The 18709-nt window shown below is 37.5% G+C and overlaps 1 protein-coding gene across 7 annotated transcripts in view; it reads left to right on the top strand.

The window, feature by feature from the left end:
- Nucleotides 1-18709, top strand: part of LOC120525759 (CAP-Gly domain-containing linker protein 4-like) — a 159629-nt gene that overhangs the window by 52413 nt on the left and 88507 nt on the right. For all 7 annotated transcript variants that reach the window (XM_039748340.1, XM_039748342.1, XM_039748341.1 and 4 more), the window contains 3 exons: nucleotides 7010-7171; nucleotides 7463-7581; nucleotides 14227-14463. In XM_039748340.1, the coding sequence (XP_039604274.1) occupies nucleotides 7010-7171; nucleotides 7463-7581; nucleotides 14227-14463 (518 nt within the window). The remainder of the gene's footprint in view (nucleotides 1-7009; nucleotides 7172-7462; nucleotides 7582-14226; nucleotides 14464-18709) is intronic.

Here is an 18709-nt window from a genome sequence, read left to right as displayed (position 1 = left end):
AGAATTGATTATTTCTTCTTGCCAACGATTAAATCTTGCAAGTACAACGCTATTGTTATTTCCAGCCATGCCCCTCTGATCTTGGAGCTAAAATCATTATGCCCCACACACTCCTCTCGCAGATGGTGTATTAACCCACTTCTGTTAGCAGACGAGAACTGTACAGAATTTATATCCAAACAAATCAGTTTCTTCCTAGAGACAAATACATCCTCAGAGGTCTCTGCAGGAATACTCTGGGGAAACTCTAAAGGCCTTCTTAAGAGGACAGATTATTTCATATCTTTCCCCCAGAAATAAATTAGAAACCAAGATGGTATCAGAGCTAACCAGTGAAATTACTAGAATAGATGAAGAACATGCCAGGTGTCCAAGTGAGGCTCTTCATAGGAAAGAGCTCAGCCTCTTAACAACCAAAGAAACTGAACAATTCATTTTTAAATCAAGACATCATTACTATGAACATGGAGAGATAGCTCATAAGCTCTTAGCTCAACAAATCCACAAGCAAGAAGTTCACAATGCAATCACCAGCACGAACAGCGATAAAATCATTGACCATAAAAATATAATGCGCACATTTAGAGACTACTATAAATCCTTATATTCTACTGAGTCTAAAGAAGACAACACACAATCTAATGCATTTATGGATACATTACAGATACTACAAATACAGTTGTGCTTGAAAGTTTGTGAACCCTTTAGAACTTTCTATATTTCTACATAAATATGACCTAAAACATCATCAGATTTTCACTCAAGTCCTAAAAGTAGATAAAGAGAAACCAGTTAAACAAATGAGACAAAACTATTATACTTGGTCAATTATTTATTAAGGAAAATGATTGAATATTACATATTTGTGAGTTGCAAAAGTATGTGAACCTTTGCTTTCAGTATCTGGTGTAACCCCCCTTTGCAGCAACAACTGCAACTAAACGTTTCCAGTAACTTTTGATCATTCCTGCACACCGGCTTGGAGGAATTTTACCCCATTCTTCCGTACAGAACAGCTTCAACTCTGGGATGTTGGTGAGTTTCCTCACATTAACTGCTTGCTTCAGGTCCTTCCACAGCATTTCGATTGGATTAAGGTCAGGACTTTGACTTAGCCAATTCCAAAATATTAACTTTATTCTTCTTTAACCATTCTTTGGTAGATCGACTTGTGTGCTTAGGGTCGTTGTCTTGCTGCATGACCCACCTTCTCTTGAGATTCAGTTCATGGAGAGATGTCCTGACATTTTCATTTAGAATTCTCTGATATAATTCAGAATTCATTGTTCCATCAATGTAGGCAAGCTGTCCTGGCCCAGATGCAGCAAATCAGGCCCAAACCATGATACTACCACCATCATGTTTCACAGATGGGATAAGGTTCTTATGCTGGAATGCAGTGTTTTCCTTTCTCCAAACATAACGCTTTTCATTTAAACCAAAAAGTTCTATTTTGGTCTCATCCGTCCACAAAACATTCTTCCAATAGCCTTCTGGTTTGTCCACGTGATCGTTAGCAAACTGCAGAAAAGCAGCAATGGTTTTTTTGGAGAGCATTGGCTTTCTCCTTGCAACCCTGCCATGCACACCATTGTTTTTCAGTGTTCTCCTGATGGTGGACCCATGAACATGAACATTAGCCAATGTGAAAGAGGCCTTCAGTTGCTTAGAAGTTACCCTAGGGTCCTTTGTGACCTTGCCGACTATTACACGCCTTACTCTTGGAGTGATCTTTGTTGGTCGACCACTCCTGGGGAGGGTAACAATGGTCTTAAATTTCCTCCATTTGTACACAATCTGTCTAACTGTGGATTGGTGGAGTCCAAACTCTTTAGAGATGGTTTTGTAACCTTTTCCAGCCTGATGAGCATCAACAACTCTTTTTCTGAGGTCCTCAGAAATCTCCTTTGTTCGTGCCATGATACACTTCCACAAACATGTGTTGTGAAGAGCAGACTTTGATAGATTCCTGTTCTTTAAATAACACAGGGTGCCCACTCACACCTGATTGTCATCCCATTGATTGAAAACACCTGACTCTAATTTCACCTTCAAACTAACTGCTAATCTTAGAGGTTCACATGCTTTTGCCATTCACAAAAATGTAATATTCAAACATTTTCCTCAATAAATAAATTACCAAGTATAATATTTTTGTCTCATTTATTTAACTGGGTTCTCTTTATCTACTTTTAGGACTTGAGTGAAAATCTGATTTTTAGGTCATATTTATGCAGAAATATAGAAAATTCTAAAGGGTTCACAAACTTTCAAGCATGACTAGAGAAACTTTTAGTGCAGAGGAACTGGATAAACCTCTGGCGCTATCAGAATTGCTAGATGCTATAAAGTCACTTCAAAGTGGGAAAGCAGCAGGCCCTGATTGCTATCCTGTAGAATTTTATAAGAAATTCTCCACTCGACTAGCTTCCCTCTTCTTAGTAAAATTTATAGAAAGAAGCTAGAGACAATCAAATTCTACCTCTAACTTTTCGCCAAGCATTAAATCATCATCTTTCCTAAACAAAATAAGGACTTATTTCAATTATGTGCATCATACAGATCAATTTCACTTCTGAATAATGATGTTAAGATACTCTCAAATATCCTAGCTAGAAGGATAGAGAAAGTGTTGCCTTAGGTAAAATCACAAGATCAAACTGAATTTATTAAACGCCGACACTTAGCGTCCAATCTTCGACACCTGTTTAATGTAATATATTCACCAGCAAAGTCAAACACCCCAGAGTTGATATTCTCGTTGGATGCAAAAAAAGCTTTGACATGATTGAATGGAACTACCTTTTCACTACATTAGAGAAATTTGGGTATGGTCCGAACATTTGTGCATCTATTAAACTACTGTATACCAATCCCGAAGCTTCAGTTTGTATTAACATTTGTTCAGAGTGCTTTAAACTAGAACTTGGTACCAGACAAGGATGCCCCTTGTCACCACTGCTATTTGCAATCGCCATTGAACCACTGGCAGTTCACTGTCAAAATGATCTATACTAATAAAAGGCAAAGCCCTCACTCACTCACTCACTCACTGACTCATCACTAATTCTCCAACTTCCCGTGTGGGTGGAAGGCTGAAATTTGGCAGGTTCATTCCTTACAGCTTCCTTACAAAAGTTGGGCAGGTTTTATATCGAAATTCTACGCGTAATGGTCATAACTGGAAGCAGTTTTCTCCATTTACTGTAATGGAGATGAGCTTCAACGCCGTGGGGGCGGAGTTTCATGTGACATCATCACGCCTCCCACGTAATCACGCAGTACATAGAAAACCAGGAAGACCTCAAAAAAGCGCTCAAGAAAACATGCATTATACAATTGAGAAGGCAGCGAAACAATAAGAAGCGAGCGAGTGACATATACAACCATATTCATGAGTTCTGCTACTTCGGAAACAAAGCGCATGTAAACCTACACTTTAAATTAAGTTCATAGACAGGCTGCGCTGGCGTTTGTAATTTAGTGCCTGCCCATATAAGGCCGTCCGTCAGCGGCAATCCAATAGCAAACTGCCACGGGTAAATATTCACGGGTGAAGGACTGTGCTTATGGAGAGGAAGATGAGATGGTCAGGGTGGTGTTTGACACAAACTCAGCGAAACTGCGAGAGAAAGTTTTAAGTGCCAGGACTAAGGTAACATTAAATAAAGCTATGGACATAGCACGAGATGGCACCAGCACAGCTGGGAACCTTCGATGCAAGTACACCGAGTGGCTCACGTGAACTGGCGAGTGCACAGATAAAAGCAACAGTTCCAAAGAGCGCTGAACAAAACCGAATTACACAATTGAAAAGGCAGCAAAAATATGAAGCGCCTGATAAGCATATTCATAAATGCAGCTACTGTGGAAACAAAGCACACGGTGGAAAAAGTCAATGTCCCGCTAAAGGAAGACAGTGTAAAAAAAACCCGTGCATGCAGTGTGTCAGGTCTCAGATAAAGAAGAAGACGAGCTGTTTATTGATGCAGTAAGAAACGAATCGATGAATGAAACCTGTCATCTTTACAACGATTGACAAACACGGAATGTAACTTGAACACAACACATCCTACAAATACGAACCTGATTGAAAGAAATAATGATAATCAAATCCTTGATGACAGCAACACTCAGTAACACTCACAAAACAAATACTGTATATTGACAGTCATGTTACGTTATTTTTAAAATGTTCCCTTTTCTTTTCTACCTTTTTAACACACTACTTCTCGCTGCGATACGCGGGTATATATATATGTATATATATATATATATCCCGCTCTACATACTCGAATAATGGATACTTTATTCGCCATCAATGATTGTTTTGGTAAAGCCATACTCAGTGTATTCATTAGATGAACGGTAAAAAGTAAGAGCGAGGGAGGATGACTCATTGAGGCATGCAGGCTGTAGTCTTGCGTCAACTCTATCTGAATTGCGCGATCACATTTGAAAAATATATCTTTTCAAGTTCTATTTAGTCCATATGTGTCAAACTCAAGGGTCGGGCCACATCCGCCCGGCGTGTAATTATATCCGCCCCGAGATCATTTTATATACTGTATTATTGTTATTAAAGCCGGGTATATGAAGCGCTGGTAACACAATAAACTACAGATCCCATAATGCAGCGCTTCAGCTGCCTTGCCGTAACACTTACCGCTTACTAGAGTTATTGCGCACTGAGTTTGCACGGCGCTTTGGTGACTTTGAAGAACAAAAAAAGTTCGTCTACATGCGGCTCGAACCTTGTGCATGTTTGGTAGCACATATCTGTGTGAGAAGCTCTTCTCAGTGATAAAAACTAACACAACAGCACACAGGAGTCGCCTCACTGATGAGCACCTGCAATCCATCCTGAGAATCTCCACAACACAGAACCTCACACCAAACAGAAACGAACTTGTGGCCAAAAAAAGATGCCAGGCGTCCAGCTCTAAAATGACATATGAGCAAAGACAACTGAATGATTTGATTTGTTATTGCACGTAAGAGCGGAGTCAACCGTTTTAACAAACAGCGTATTGCACTGATCTGAAATAGCTGTGTGTGTATATATGTAGATATGTATGTATATGTATATATATGTTTATGTGTGTGTGTGTGTGTATATATATATATATATATATAAATATATATATATATATATATATATATATATATATATATATATATCTCTATATATCTATATATATATATATATATATATATATATATATATCTATATATATATATATATCTATATCTATATATATATATATATCTATATCTCAACAACACTCATCACTCACAACAGTGACAAAACAATTACTTTGACAATCAGGTTACGTTATTTTCAAAATGTTTCCTTTTCTTTTCATTGCTTCTTTAACACACTACTTCTCCGCTGCGAAGCGCGGGTATTTTGCTAGTTAACACATAAAGGGGATTATCAGAGAAGGACTTGAACAGAAAATTTCTCTATATGCAGATGATATGGTACTGTATACATCAGACTCACAAAATACTGTGCCTGCAGTCTTAACAGCACTTACAGAATTTCAAAAGATCTCTGGTTTCAGAATTCATTTGAATAAAAGTGTGTTCTTTCTAGTGAATTCTCAAACATACAGTATTAGATTGGACACCTTCCCTTTTATCATTGCAGATCAGTTTAAATACGTAGGAGTAAATATCACAAGTAAACATAAAGCTCTCTATCAACAAAATTTCGCCATCTGTATGGAAAAATTAAGCAAGACTTGCATAGGTGGTCAACCGTTGATCTAACTCTAGCTGGAAGAATTAACGTTGTTAAGATGATTATCCTTCCTAAGCTTCTCTTTTTATTTCAAAACATTCCAATATACATCAATGAATCATTTTTTAAGCATTTAGATTCAACCATAGTCTCATTTATTTGGAACTCAAAACATCCACGTGTCCAAAGAACGACCCTACAAAGACCTAAGGCAGAAGGTGGTATGGCTCTACCTAACTTTCAGTTTTATTACTAGGCATCAAACCTGCAAGCTATAAAAACCTGGACACAAATAGATAAATATACACAGGTTTGGTCGACAATAGAAATAAAATCCTGCAGTACTTTTTTATATATTCTTTAAGCTATCCCCAATATACTAATAACCCAGTTGTGTTTTACTCAATCAGAATATGGAACCAATGTAGAAAGCATTTTAAGATGGAGAATCTTTTATCTGTGGCACCTCTGCATAAGAACTACCTTTTTCAACCCTCACAAATGTATGCAGTTTTTAATATCTGGAAAACATTTGAGATTAAATTGCTTAGAGATCTTTATATAGACATCTTTGCATCATATGAACAATTACTTTCCAAATTTAACTTTCCAGCAACACACTTCTTTCACTATCTTCAAATTAGAAACTTTGTTAAACAGAACCTAAAAATATTGCTCAGTTTTGAAGACTCGGACAGCATTTCTGCAGTATATAAAATTATTTTACAGTCCCTCCCTTTCAAAGATCCAAGAGGACAATGGGAAAAAAGATCTCTCACTCAACATATCAGAAAAGGAGTGAAAGGTAGTAATGCAGAGAATTCACTCAAGCTCCATATGCGCAAAGCATACAATTATTCAACTCAAAATTATATAAACTGAAGAATTTGAGAAACTACCTACAGAAAGCAGGTGAATGGGTGAAAATTTGTACTTTTAGTTCTTGGTAATAAAATATAGAACTTAAATGATTTAATTCAAAAGGTAAATTGTTAAGTTATATGACTTTTGCACAAAAGAAACAAAATGTGTCTAACATTTTTTTGTATATCATTTTATGCATCTACGGTGTTAATTTGATGTGTTGCAGTATGCCATTTACAGCCTGAATATGTTCACATACATTTACAATACACAAGTAGAGCTCTACTGACCCATACCAATTGACAAGGTTAAAAGTAAAAAAAAAAAAAAAAAATGTCAATTTAATAACAACAAAAAAATACCCCTTTTTACATTTGCATGTGTAAATCTTTGTTTCAGGTGATGCTGGGACTGCTGCCTCCTTTGCATCCCAGCTGATTTCCATGGGTGCTGATCCTAACCTGCGCAGCCGATGGACCAACATGAATGCTTTACACTATGCAGCATATTTTGATGTACCAGAGCTGATCTGTGTAGTCCTGAAAAGTTCACGAACAGGGGGCAAGTATGATGTTCACAAATATTTTTTTTTTCTTGGGGGCGGAACTTTATATTGTCTTTATAGTAGAACTAATTTTTACTGATCACAGTGACACAAGAAAAGATCAGTGCAAAAATGTAGCATTTGCAAAGAAACTAATATATGGGCTTGATCTATAGGCTTATCAAAAACACAGTAAGAGTTTAGTTGGTGAACAGCATACCAGGTGAGGTCTGGCGCTTATATGTTAAACAAAAATTGCAGGAATTCTCCTAATTGCTGAAGGCATTGTCTTTTTTTTATTGAAACAGAGGTTAATGCCACTTGCAGTGATTTTGATTTTGGCACAGCCCTTCATATTTCTGCTTCCAACCTGTGTTTATCAGCAGTAAAGTGCCTGCTGGAACATGGAGCAAATCCTGCCTTCAGAGTAAGTAATGTGGAAAGCGTTTTTTTACTATATGAGAATAACTGTAATAAATTAATTTCTTTGCTCACAAAATTTGATCAACTATGACACATTATTCAACTTTCAATTCACTATAAAATAGACTAGTTTTATTTTTACATACAAATGACACCAGACATTTTATTTGCATCTTGAAGCAAAGATATTTGGCTTATTCATCTCCTTTATCAAATAGATAATTGAAAGCCAATTTATAATTTCACAGAGTATTGCTCAAATAGGGTTGAAACTAAACCTGCACATTAACAAATAGTGTACCACATGTTGATCATAAGTTTCTGACCTTCAGACAGTGTAATGTTGTCTTGTATATTAAAATATTTGCTTCAATTTTTATGTATTTTTTTAGAATAGATTTGTGTATTTCGGGGAATAATGACTTAACATGACTTAACTGGTTAACTGTATTGAGTTTTAAAGGTTGGAGGGGGCCCTGATGTTAAATAATAAGTATAGGTTATACCCAAAGTAAGGGCTAAAGTGTCCATTTGTATGGTGTCACTGTTTAGCATCTTGATTCTCATTATAGTATACAATTTACACAGAAGTAATTGGGCTGGGGACAGGTGCTTTATGCACTTGTGTTTACTTCGCCTTTTTGTAACATTCCAATAAAGGTTATTTCATGTAAAATACCATAAGGACAGCTTCCTCTGAGCAGGTCAACGTGAACTAATGCAGTGCCAACTAAAAATTCAGAATCTTAACCCCTGAAAGAAGCTAATAATGCATAGCCTCTTAACCTTTCTGCAACCATGGAAGAATATATTTTCATTTCCAATTGAAAATGGCAATAAAGTCAAATATAGCATAAAACCATACATTTTAGACTCCATTTGAAAGCTGGGCAATTTTGTGAAAGATCATTGCTCTCATTGTATCAGTGTAATTCCCTGGTGTGAGCAACATTTAGTGGATTATGTTACATATGGTTTGTTATACACTAAATAAATAAAACATCAAACCATTGCATGCTGCAAAGACAATATAAAAATATCATATACTGTACTGTATTTTAGGATCTAGATAGTTCATTATAAACTTGAAGGTTTTAGTTTCGTTATGAACATCATGCTTTTTTGCTTGACCTTTCCCCCTATGGGATCATCCCCTGTAGTCAAGAAACCTTAATGGTTACACTCTTCTTTTAATACAAGTGTCATTCTCACATCACACGACCTGTACAAGGTCTTTCAGCCTCTCAAAATTTCAGATAATACATAATACTTGGTGCAAGAGCAGCAGACTAGAGAATATTACATTTTAAAATTGTCAGAGATTAATAGAACTGTTGTAGCAAAGATAGAATATTTTTATTCAAATCTTCTGAAGAGCAAATGGGGCTATAATAAAAGAGGAATAAAATAAATAAAGGTGTCAATTAAGAGTAACATATTAGGGAAGACTGCTGTATGTTTTTTAACAGAATAACAACATTGTATCCAGTTACATATTTAAACATTTGTTTTGATTTTTGTGCTAACATAAACACTTCTGAAGAAAATGAAATTTTACTATTTTAAAGTAAATCTGTGCAGGTAGTTATTTTAAATGAACTGGAAAAATGCACTTTAAAAGTAAAAAGTCTAGTCTTGTGTTTAAAATTGATAAAAAGTAAGTAATGTCTGTATAGGATGGTAGAGGGAATAGCATTCACCAGTTTCTTAATAAAAAGGCAAGTATGGGTTTTGCCCCTAGCACCAGTTTTTAAATTAGAATATTTAGAATTCAGTCTGTTTTGAGAGAAATTAATTATTTGAAGCCAAGCATGCAGGACCAAACTGAAACTGAACATATTTTTTCCAATGCCATTAAGCTTTTGTTAGATGTTTACTGCCTCAATGAGTTTGTCTGTATTCAACTTCTTCCTACCTTGATCATCTCTCTCTCTCTCTCTCTCTCTCTCTCTCTCTCTCTCTCTCTCTCTCTCTCTCTCTCTCTCTCTCTCTCTCTCTCTCTCTCTCTCTCTCTCTCTCTCTCTCTCTCTCTCTCTCTCTCTCTCTCTCTCTCTCTCTCTCTCTCTCTCTCTCTCTCTCTCTCTCTCTCTCTCTCTCTGATGCCCCCTAGCGCCTCTGCCTTCTCCTTTTGTCTTTTTTTGTGACAGTCCTTCTCTAGACTATCTTAATCATATCATTTTCATTTCTCCTAACCATCTGCCCATACCATCACAGTCTAGTATCTCTAATTTTCTCACTGATCTTTACCCCTCCTCATACTCTTCCACAGTGAGTCTCCCAAAGCCTATCTCTGTATTTTCAACTCAGTTCTTTCGAATTATGTTTTTATTATTGCCCATGTCAATGCACCTGTACATCAACACTAGCCCTGTTGTTTGGCACCTGTTTATCACATTCCAACCCCAGTATTTACTTTTAATCTTCTCTATTTTGAACCTCTTGCCATTGAAATGCCCTCCTTTGACATTCTTCTTCTGATTCTGCCACAATCACAAAGTAATTGGCATATAACAATTCAAATCACTACACCAACTATAAAGTACATAGAGAAAAGAGTTAAGCGCTCTTGCACATTAAACTTTTTAATGTCTTCATGTACAGTTGTCATTGTTGTATGATGGACTACTGATAGCATACAGTCATATGAAAAAGTTTCGGAATCCCTCTTAATTCTTTGGATTTTTGTTTATCATTGGCTGAGCTTTCAAAGTAGCAACTTCATTTTAATATATGACATGCCTTATGGAAACAGTAGTATTTCAGCAGTGACATTAAGGTTATTGGATTAACAGAAAATATTCAATATGCATCATAACAAAATTAGACCGGTGCATAAATTAGGGCACCCCAACAGAGATATTACATCAATACTTAGTTGAGCCTCCTTTTGCAAATATAACTAGACGCCTCCTATAGCCTTTGAGTGTCTGGAGTCCAGATGGAGGTATTTTTGACCAATGTTACATACAAAATCTCTCCAGTTCAGTTATATTTTAATGGCTGCTGAGCATGAACAGCCTACTTCAAATCATCCCATAGATTTTCGATGATATTCAAGTCAGGGGACTGTGACAGCCATTCCAGAACATTGTACTTCGCCCCGTGCATGAATGCCTTTATAGATTTTGAACCGTGTTTTGGGTCTTTGTCTTGTTGGAATATCCATCCCCTGTATAACTTCAATTTTGTGACTGATGCGTGAACATTACCCTGAAGAATCTGTTGATATTGGGTTGAATTCATCTGACCCTCAACTTTGACCAGGGCCCACTCCCTGAACTAGCCACACAGCCCCACAGCATGATGGAACCTTCACCAAATCTGACAGTAGGTAGCAGGTGTTTTTCTTGGAATGCGGCATCGTTCTTCTGCCATGCAAAGCGTTTTTTGTTGTGACCAAATAACTCAATTTTTGTCTCATCAGTCACTTTGTTCCAAAATGAATTTGGCTTGTCTAAATGAGCATTTGCATACAACAAGCAACTCTGTTTGTGGTGTGAGTGCAGAAAGAGCTTCTTTCTCATCACCCTGCCATACAGATGTTCTTTGTGCTAATTGCGCTGAATTGTAGAATGACGTACAGATACACCATCTGCAGCAAGATGTTCTTGCAGGTCTTTGGAGGTGATCTGTGGGTTGTCTGTAACCATTCTCACAGTCCTGCGCATATGCCGCTCCTGTATTTTTCTTGGCCTGCCAGACCTGGTTTAATAGCAACTGTGCCTGTGGTCTTCCATTTCCTAATTACATTCCTTACAGTTAAAACTGACAGTTTAAACCTCTGAGCTAGCTTTTTGTAGCCTTCCCATAAACCATGATACTGAGCAATCTTTGTTTTAAGATCTTTTGAGAGTTGCTTTGAGGATCCAATACTGTCACTCTTCAGAGGTGAGTCAAAGGAAAGCACAACTTGAAATTGACCAACTTAAATATCTTTTCTCATGATTGGACACAACTGTCTATGAAGCTCAAGGCTTAGCAAGCTAATCCAATCAATTTGGTGTTGTTAGTAATCAGTATTGAGCAGTTACATGTATTCAAATCAGCAAAATTACAAGGATACCCAAATTTTTGCACAGCCAGTTTTTCACATTTGGTTTAATTTCATACAACTGAATACTGCTTCACTAAAAATCTTTGTTCGGAAATCACCCCAGTACTTAGAAGTTCCTAGGAAATAAGACATACCACTAATATACAGTATTTTTGTTGAAAGTAGAGTAAATTATTATCCAGGCTGAGAGGGGTTCCTAAACTATTTCACATGACTATTTATGTTATTATTTTTACCAGCTTTTGGGGAACTTTCCTGTTTCTTAGACACCAAAATCCTACATCACTTGTTACCTTATCATAATTCTTTTCAGATGTATAAATGCAAAATATAGCTGACGTTGCCAAACAATAAATGTTGCATCAATTGTTACTTAACTTTTTTTATAAACTCGAATTTCATAACTTCTTACAAGTATATCTCCCTTGCTTTTAAAAAAACGAACCAGTGCAATCTTTCTCTAATCATTGGGAATCTTTTCCTCATCCCATACTGCTTTCATCAATTCAAACATCCATTCCTCCTCTTCCTCCTTCTCCTTCTTCCCCCAATACTTTCGGCATTTCAGTCTTCACCTCTAAAAGCCAGCATGCTTTCCCTGCCTTTGTCTTATGTATGGCTCAGTTAGTTTTCTGTCAGTATTTCCATCCTGGTCCTCCTACCCTTCAAAATATTTCAAATTGCCCCCTATTATTCTCTGTATTTAACAGTTGCTCACAGTACTGTCTCCATCTATTCTTAATATTCCACTTATTTTGTGGAGTATTTTCATTTCCATCGTTAATTGCACACACCCTTTTCAGATCTTATTTTTGTTGTTGTTTAATCTTTTCTTATGTTATCCTGATACTTTTCTCCTTTTCCAGTTTCCTTGCTTCCCTGTACCATTCTCCTGCATCCATTAAAACTCAGTTTTTTTATCCTTAAATGTCCTTGACTTCTTCCTTTTAAATTTTTGAATTTTGTCATTCTACCACCACTATTTTCAGCCCTGTGGTAGGCCAGATTCACTTGACTAAATGATCTAATTGCAATATAAGGTAGTGGTTTTCATTAGTTTTCCACAATGGGCCAAACCTTTGTGGAAAAGACCACAATATGTAGCAGCAGCTTCCTTTTTGAGTGCTTTATATACCACACAGGATTATGTGGACATTGCTGGTTTTCTGTAGATGTATCCCTTTGCTCAGAAGAGATGTCTGGCTTTCAGGTACCAGAGGCTCTCCATTCACTCTCTACTATTTAAAAACACCAGATGCTCCTCAGGCAAAGATATGGTAGCAGGTCATTGTTGACAGAGCTAGCTTAAAGAACTAACATACCTAATATCAAATTCAATGGGAATCTTGTAGTTGGGATAGAATTAGAACCCAAAGCACTGGAACTGCACACATCTAAAATTGTGTCCTAGTACAGAGCTAGTCAAACTGCAACATACTCCCAGCATCATTTCCTGAAAATACATGTACACATTATTTTATCTGCCTGGAGTTTCACAAAATTCACTTGAAGTTTTTCTACTAAGAACTGTGCCCACATCATCCACTTTTCTTTAACTAGTGTATTCAGTAAGCAAATACACCTTCCCATGAACCCACAGTTAGGACAAGCATGGTTGTTACTGGTACTTCTGAGTAATTTCAGGGTTAAAAAGCCTGGACAGAAGATCACAACAATACTGCCGTACAGATCCAGCATCTTGGGTTGAAAACCCACATCCACTGATTAGTCTTGTGAAGTCTCCTTGTTCACCCAGTTTCTGCATGTTATATTTCTGTGGGTGCTCCACTTTTCTCCTATATCCATACAAATTGTGTATTACTTGAATGAGTTACTTTAAATTAGTGCAATATGAATTAAGTGTGAGGGTCTGTATATGTATGACTCTGCACAGCAGAGTGGTAACACCCCGTCCAGGTTTGGCTTCTGCTTTGGACTTGATGATGTTGGTATAGGTTCATGTTCCTTACTGTGACTGCAGTAATTGGCTTATATCATATAGTTGTGTGTGTGTATACACAATAGGTATGTATATGCATATATTGTGTGTGTGTGTGTATGTATGTATGTATGTATGTATGTATGTATGTATGTATGTATGTATGTATGTATGTATGTATTTAGTATCTGATAAAAAATTTTCATTGTTTCAGGATATACAGTACAAGGATAAACTTGGTAATACAGTTGTATTACCTGATTGCATGTGCTGTTAGGATGGTGTTCTGTATCAAATAAATAGCTTTAAGGGAGCTGTTAATTACATGCCTCATCCTTTGTCTATAAATACCACTGTCTCAAAGTTCACTCTTGGAAATAGTGGGGCAGTCACAGTTGGCTAAGCTCAACTAGATTAGTTAGATTTGAGAATGGGCATATAGATTATTTCAATTCCATAAATGACTCTAATTTATTGTTTTCACTAGTAAGATCTGAAGTCAGAGTCTTTGAATTGTAACTTTACTGTTTTTTTTCCTCTAAAAGGTATATATTAGTTGTCTAAACAGTATGGGCTTATATAGTTGAAATTTCAGTCTGCCTTAAAGACTTACAATGTTTAAAGTTAATTGCTTTCCCTCTACTCTGTTCATGCAGAATGATCGGGGCTTGATTGCAGCAGATGTGGTTCCAGATCCATTGGAAATGCCTTTGGACATGGCTGAAGCAGCTGCCCTTGCCAAGGAGCTACGCAAAGTGCTTTTGGATGCCCTGCCTCTGTCCTGTGATATCAGCAAAACAATTTTGCCTAATTATGACTACATCTCAGGAAAAACCCTTCTTCGGTCTCTGGGAATAAATTTAGGGGACAGAGTAATCATTGCTGGACAAAAGGTAAAGGATTGGGCCTTTATGGGAAAATTATATACACTAATTGAGAAAATTATTAGGAACACCTATACACCTTCTTATCCATGCAGTTATCTTATCAGCCAATCATGCGGTAGCAGCATGATGCATAAAATAATGCTGATACAGGTCCAGAGCTACAGCAAATGATAACATCAAACACCAGAATGGGGAAAATGTGATCTTAATGGTTTCAGCTATGGCATGATTGTTGTTGCCAAATGGTTTGGTTCAAGTATTTTTGTAACTGCTGATCTCCTGGGAGTTTCATGTACAACAGTCTCTAGAGTTTACTCAGAAAGGTATGAAAATCAAAAATCATTTAGAGAGTGGCAGTTCTGTGGAAGCACTTTATACATGAGAGAGGTCAGAGAAGAATGGCCAAATATGTTTGAGTTGACAGAAAAGCTACAGTAAGTCAGAAAACCACTCTGTATGACTATAGTGAACAGAGAAGCATGTCAGAATGCACAACACATTGAACCTTTAGCCAGGTGTGTTACAACAGTAAAAGACCATGTCAGTTACCACTCCTGTCAGCCTAGAACAGAAAGCAAAGGCTGCAGGGGGCATAGGCTCGCCAAAACTGGAGGGCTGAAGACTAGAAAAATGTATTGTGGTCTGATGAGTCTTGATTTTTGCTGCAGCACACAGATGGTAGGATCGGAATTTGGTGCCAACAATATGAATTCATGCACTCAACCAAGGTGACAGTGGTTGTATATTGGTGTGGGTTATGTTTTCTTGGCCCAATTAGGACCTGTTAATACCATTTAATTATTGTTTAAATGCCATGGCATATTTGTGTATTATTGTATATTATTGTGGACCACATGCATCGCTTCATAACCATAATTTACATATCTTTTAATGCCTATTTCCAGCATTATAATCTACGAAAACAAAAGTAATCTCAAACTGGTTTTATGAACATTGCAATGAATTCAGTGTTCTTAAGCATCCTTCCCTGTCAACGGATGTGAATCTGGTAGAACAGGAGTTACGCAGCATGAATGAGCAGTGGAAAAATTTGAAGATACTTCATGAGACGATCATGTCAACATGAACCACAATCTCAGAAGAATGTTTCCAATATCATGTAGAGTCCATGCCACAAGAACACTGAGACTGTTTTAAGAGCAAAAAGAGGCCCTACCCAGTATTAGTATGGTGTTCATAATAATTTGTACTATATGTGTTTGTATTGGGGTCAGGATTTATTCATATTTATTTATTGTGTCTCAAAAATATATACATACTTGGAATGATTATAAAGAAAATGTTTTTTATTATTCATATTTGGTCTTGTCTGTTTCGGGAGATGGACATCTGAGACAGAACTCCATTAGTAGCGGTGCTATTTTACTTTTTTTTAATCCTGTATTTACTCAACCCAAAGGACTTTGATTATAGCAAATACAAGTGTATATATAAGCATGACTGGCAGAAAAAAAGGCCCATGAAGAAACAAAAAAGACAGATTTATCAAAGTCTAAACAGGCCCTAAAGTTCAAGATATGGCCTGGCAGAGACTGACCTGGAACAGATAGGCGAAGGAATGGATCTCCAGGACCTGACAACGCAGCATCACCTCCATCCAAGAGCGAAAGTGGGAGCTAAAGTGTGAGCGAGTCGATTCTAGAATGTTCATTGAACTGAAAATGGCTTTATTTTCCAAACTGTTAACTACCCACCGCAAGCCAGCACCACCAACTCCAACTGGGCTTGCTACTCCACCTGCGGAGCTCGGAGAAGACCGAAAAGAGCAGTCCAAGCTGATGGTAATAATCGCCTCAATGATCACTGCAATAACTACCACATGAAATGTAATATAAAAAGATTATAAATGATCTAAGAAAAGATATAAATGATATAAAGAAAGATATAAAGGACATAATCATGACAAATGTGAAGCAGTTTCAGAATATTAAAGATTCAGACAAACATTTAAGTGATCTCTTTGAGTCAACCTTTAAAGGTATGCTAGAAGAAACTGAGAAAAAAAATAGAGGAAAATGCAAGTAGTTTTGAAAATAAACTTGGAACACTTCATGCTTAGCTTGAAGATGTTAAGTAAAAGTTCACGACTTGTATTGAAATAGTTGACAAAATTGGCTACTAAATCCGAATGCAAAGTGCTTGGAGACAGACTAATTGTGCTGGAAGACGGATATAGAAGAAATAATATGAATAAGAAATAAATGAAAACCGCAAAAACCCAAACCAAGTGAAATTTATCGCTGAACTATTCTCTCTTATTATTGGAGAGGACTCCAAATTAGACACCAATCATCGAATGGCTCAAAACCTAGAGGTCTCATTGTACGTTTCAATAAATTACAATCTAAAATGAATTTGATGTTGGTTCTCAGAATGAAAACAGAGATTATATTTGAAAATAATTGCATTAACATTTTTGCTGATTTTTCACCTTCAACAGCTGCTAAACGTGCCACATTTTACAGCATTTAACAGGGCTTACGCAAAGCTGACTTTAGATACAGCCTCTTGTATCCTGCAGTTTGGGTCACTGCTTTTTGCAGATTATGTTGTCCTGTTTGATTCATCAGGCTATGATCTTCAGCTCTCTCTGGATCGGTTCGCAGCTAAGTGCGAAGCGGCTGGGATGGGAATCATCACCTCCAAATCCGAGACCATGGTCCTCCGCTGGAAAGGTGTGGAGTGCCCTCTCAGGGTTGGGAGTGAGATCCTGCCCCAAGTGGAGGAGTTCAAGTATCTCTGGGTCTTGTTTACGAGGGAAGGAAGAATGGAGCAGGAGATCGACAGGCGGATCAGTGCGGTGTCCACAGTGATGCGGGCTCTACATCGGACTGTCGTGGCAAATTTACGAATCGATCTATGTTTCTACCCTCACCTATGGTCATGTGCTGTGGGTAGTGACCGAAAGGACAAGATCACAAATACAAGCGGCTGAAATGAGTTTCCTCTGCAGGATGTCTGGGCTTTCCCTTACAGATAGGATGAGAAGCTCGGTCATCTGGAAGGAGCTCAGAGTAGAGCCGCTGCTCCTCCGCATCGAGAGGAGTCAGAGGAGGTGGCTCGGACATCTGATCAGGATGCCCCCTGGACGCCTCTCTAGTGAGATGTTCCGGGCACATCTAACTGGGAGGAGGCCCCGGGGAAGACCCAGGACACGCTGGAGGGACCATTTCTTTTGGCTGGCCTGGGAACGCCTCAGGATTACCCTGGAAGAGCTAGTAGAAGTGGCCAGGGAGAGAGAAGTCTGGACAACTATTCTCAAGCTGCTGCCCCCGCAACCCGATCTCGGATTAGCAGAAGAGGATGGATAGATTGTTATATCTGACCATGCCCCTCTGATCATGGAGCACGCATCACTATGCCCCACATACTCATCTTACAGCTGCCGTTTTAAACCCCTGTTATTAGCTGATGAGAAGTGCGCAGACGTTTCTGCAGGAATACACTGCAAAACTCTGAAGGCAGTTTTAAGAGGACAGATTATTCTATATCTCTCCCACAAAAATAAATTTGAAGCCAAGAAGGCCTTAGACTTTATCAGTGAAATTACCACAATAGATCAGGAACATGCCAGGTCTCCAAATGAGGTAGTTTTTAGGAAAAGACAGGCTTTGCAATCAGAACTCGACCTTTTGACAACAAAAGAAACAGAATAACTCATTTTTAAATTGCGACATCATTACTATGAACACAGAGAGAAGGCTAATAAGATCTTAGTTCAACAAAAAAAACAAGGAAGTTGACAATGCAATATCAGTAATCACCAGCACAGCCGGAGATAGAATCATTGGCCATAAAAATATAATGCAAACATATAGAGACTACTAAAAGTCCTTATATTCTGCTCAGTTTAAAGAATACAAGACATAATTTAATGCGTTTGATACATTATGGATAACACAGCTAGATAATCTCAATGCAGAGGAATTGGATAAACCTGTCACTATGAGAATTACTAGAAATTAAAAACTCACTTCAGAGTGGGAAAGAACCTGGTCCTGATGGTTACCCTGCTGAATTTTGTAAACAATTTTCAATCAGGTTGGCTCCCCTTTTATTAGCAGCTTTTATAGAAAGAAGCCAGAGACAATAAAATTCTACCTCAAACTTTTCACCCGGCATTAATTACACATTGTAATAATTCATTATTTTTTTTATGAAAAAATGGTATCACATAGACAATTTCACGTCTGAATAATAATGTTAAGATACTCTGAAGTCCTAACTAGAA

This window comes from Polypterus senegalus, chromosome 3 (assembly GCF_016835505.1).
Source record: "Polypterus senegalus isolate Bchr_013 chromosome 3, ASM1683550v1, whole genome shotgun sequence".
NCBI lineage: Eukaryota > Metazoa > Chordata > Cladistia > Polypteriformes > Polypteridae > Polypterus > Polypterus senegalus.
This window is presented reverse-complemented; position numbering and strand designations above follow the sequence as displayed.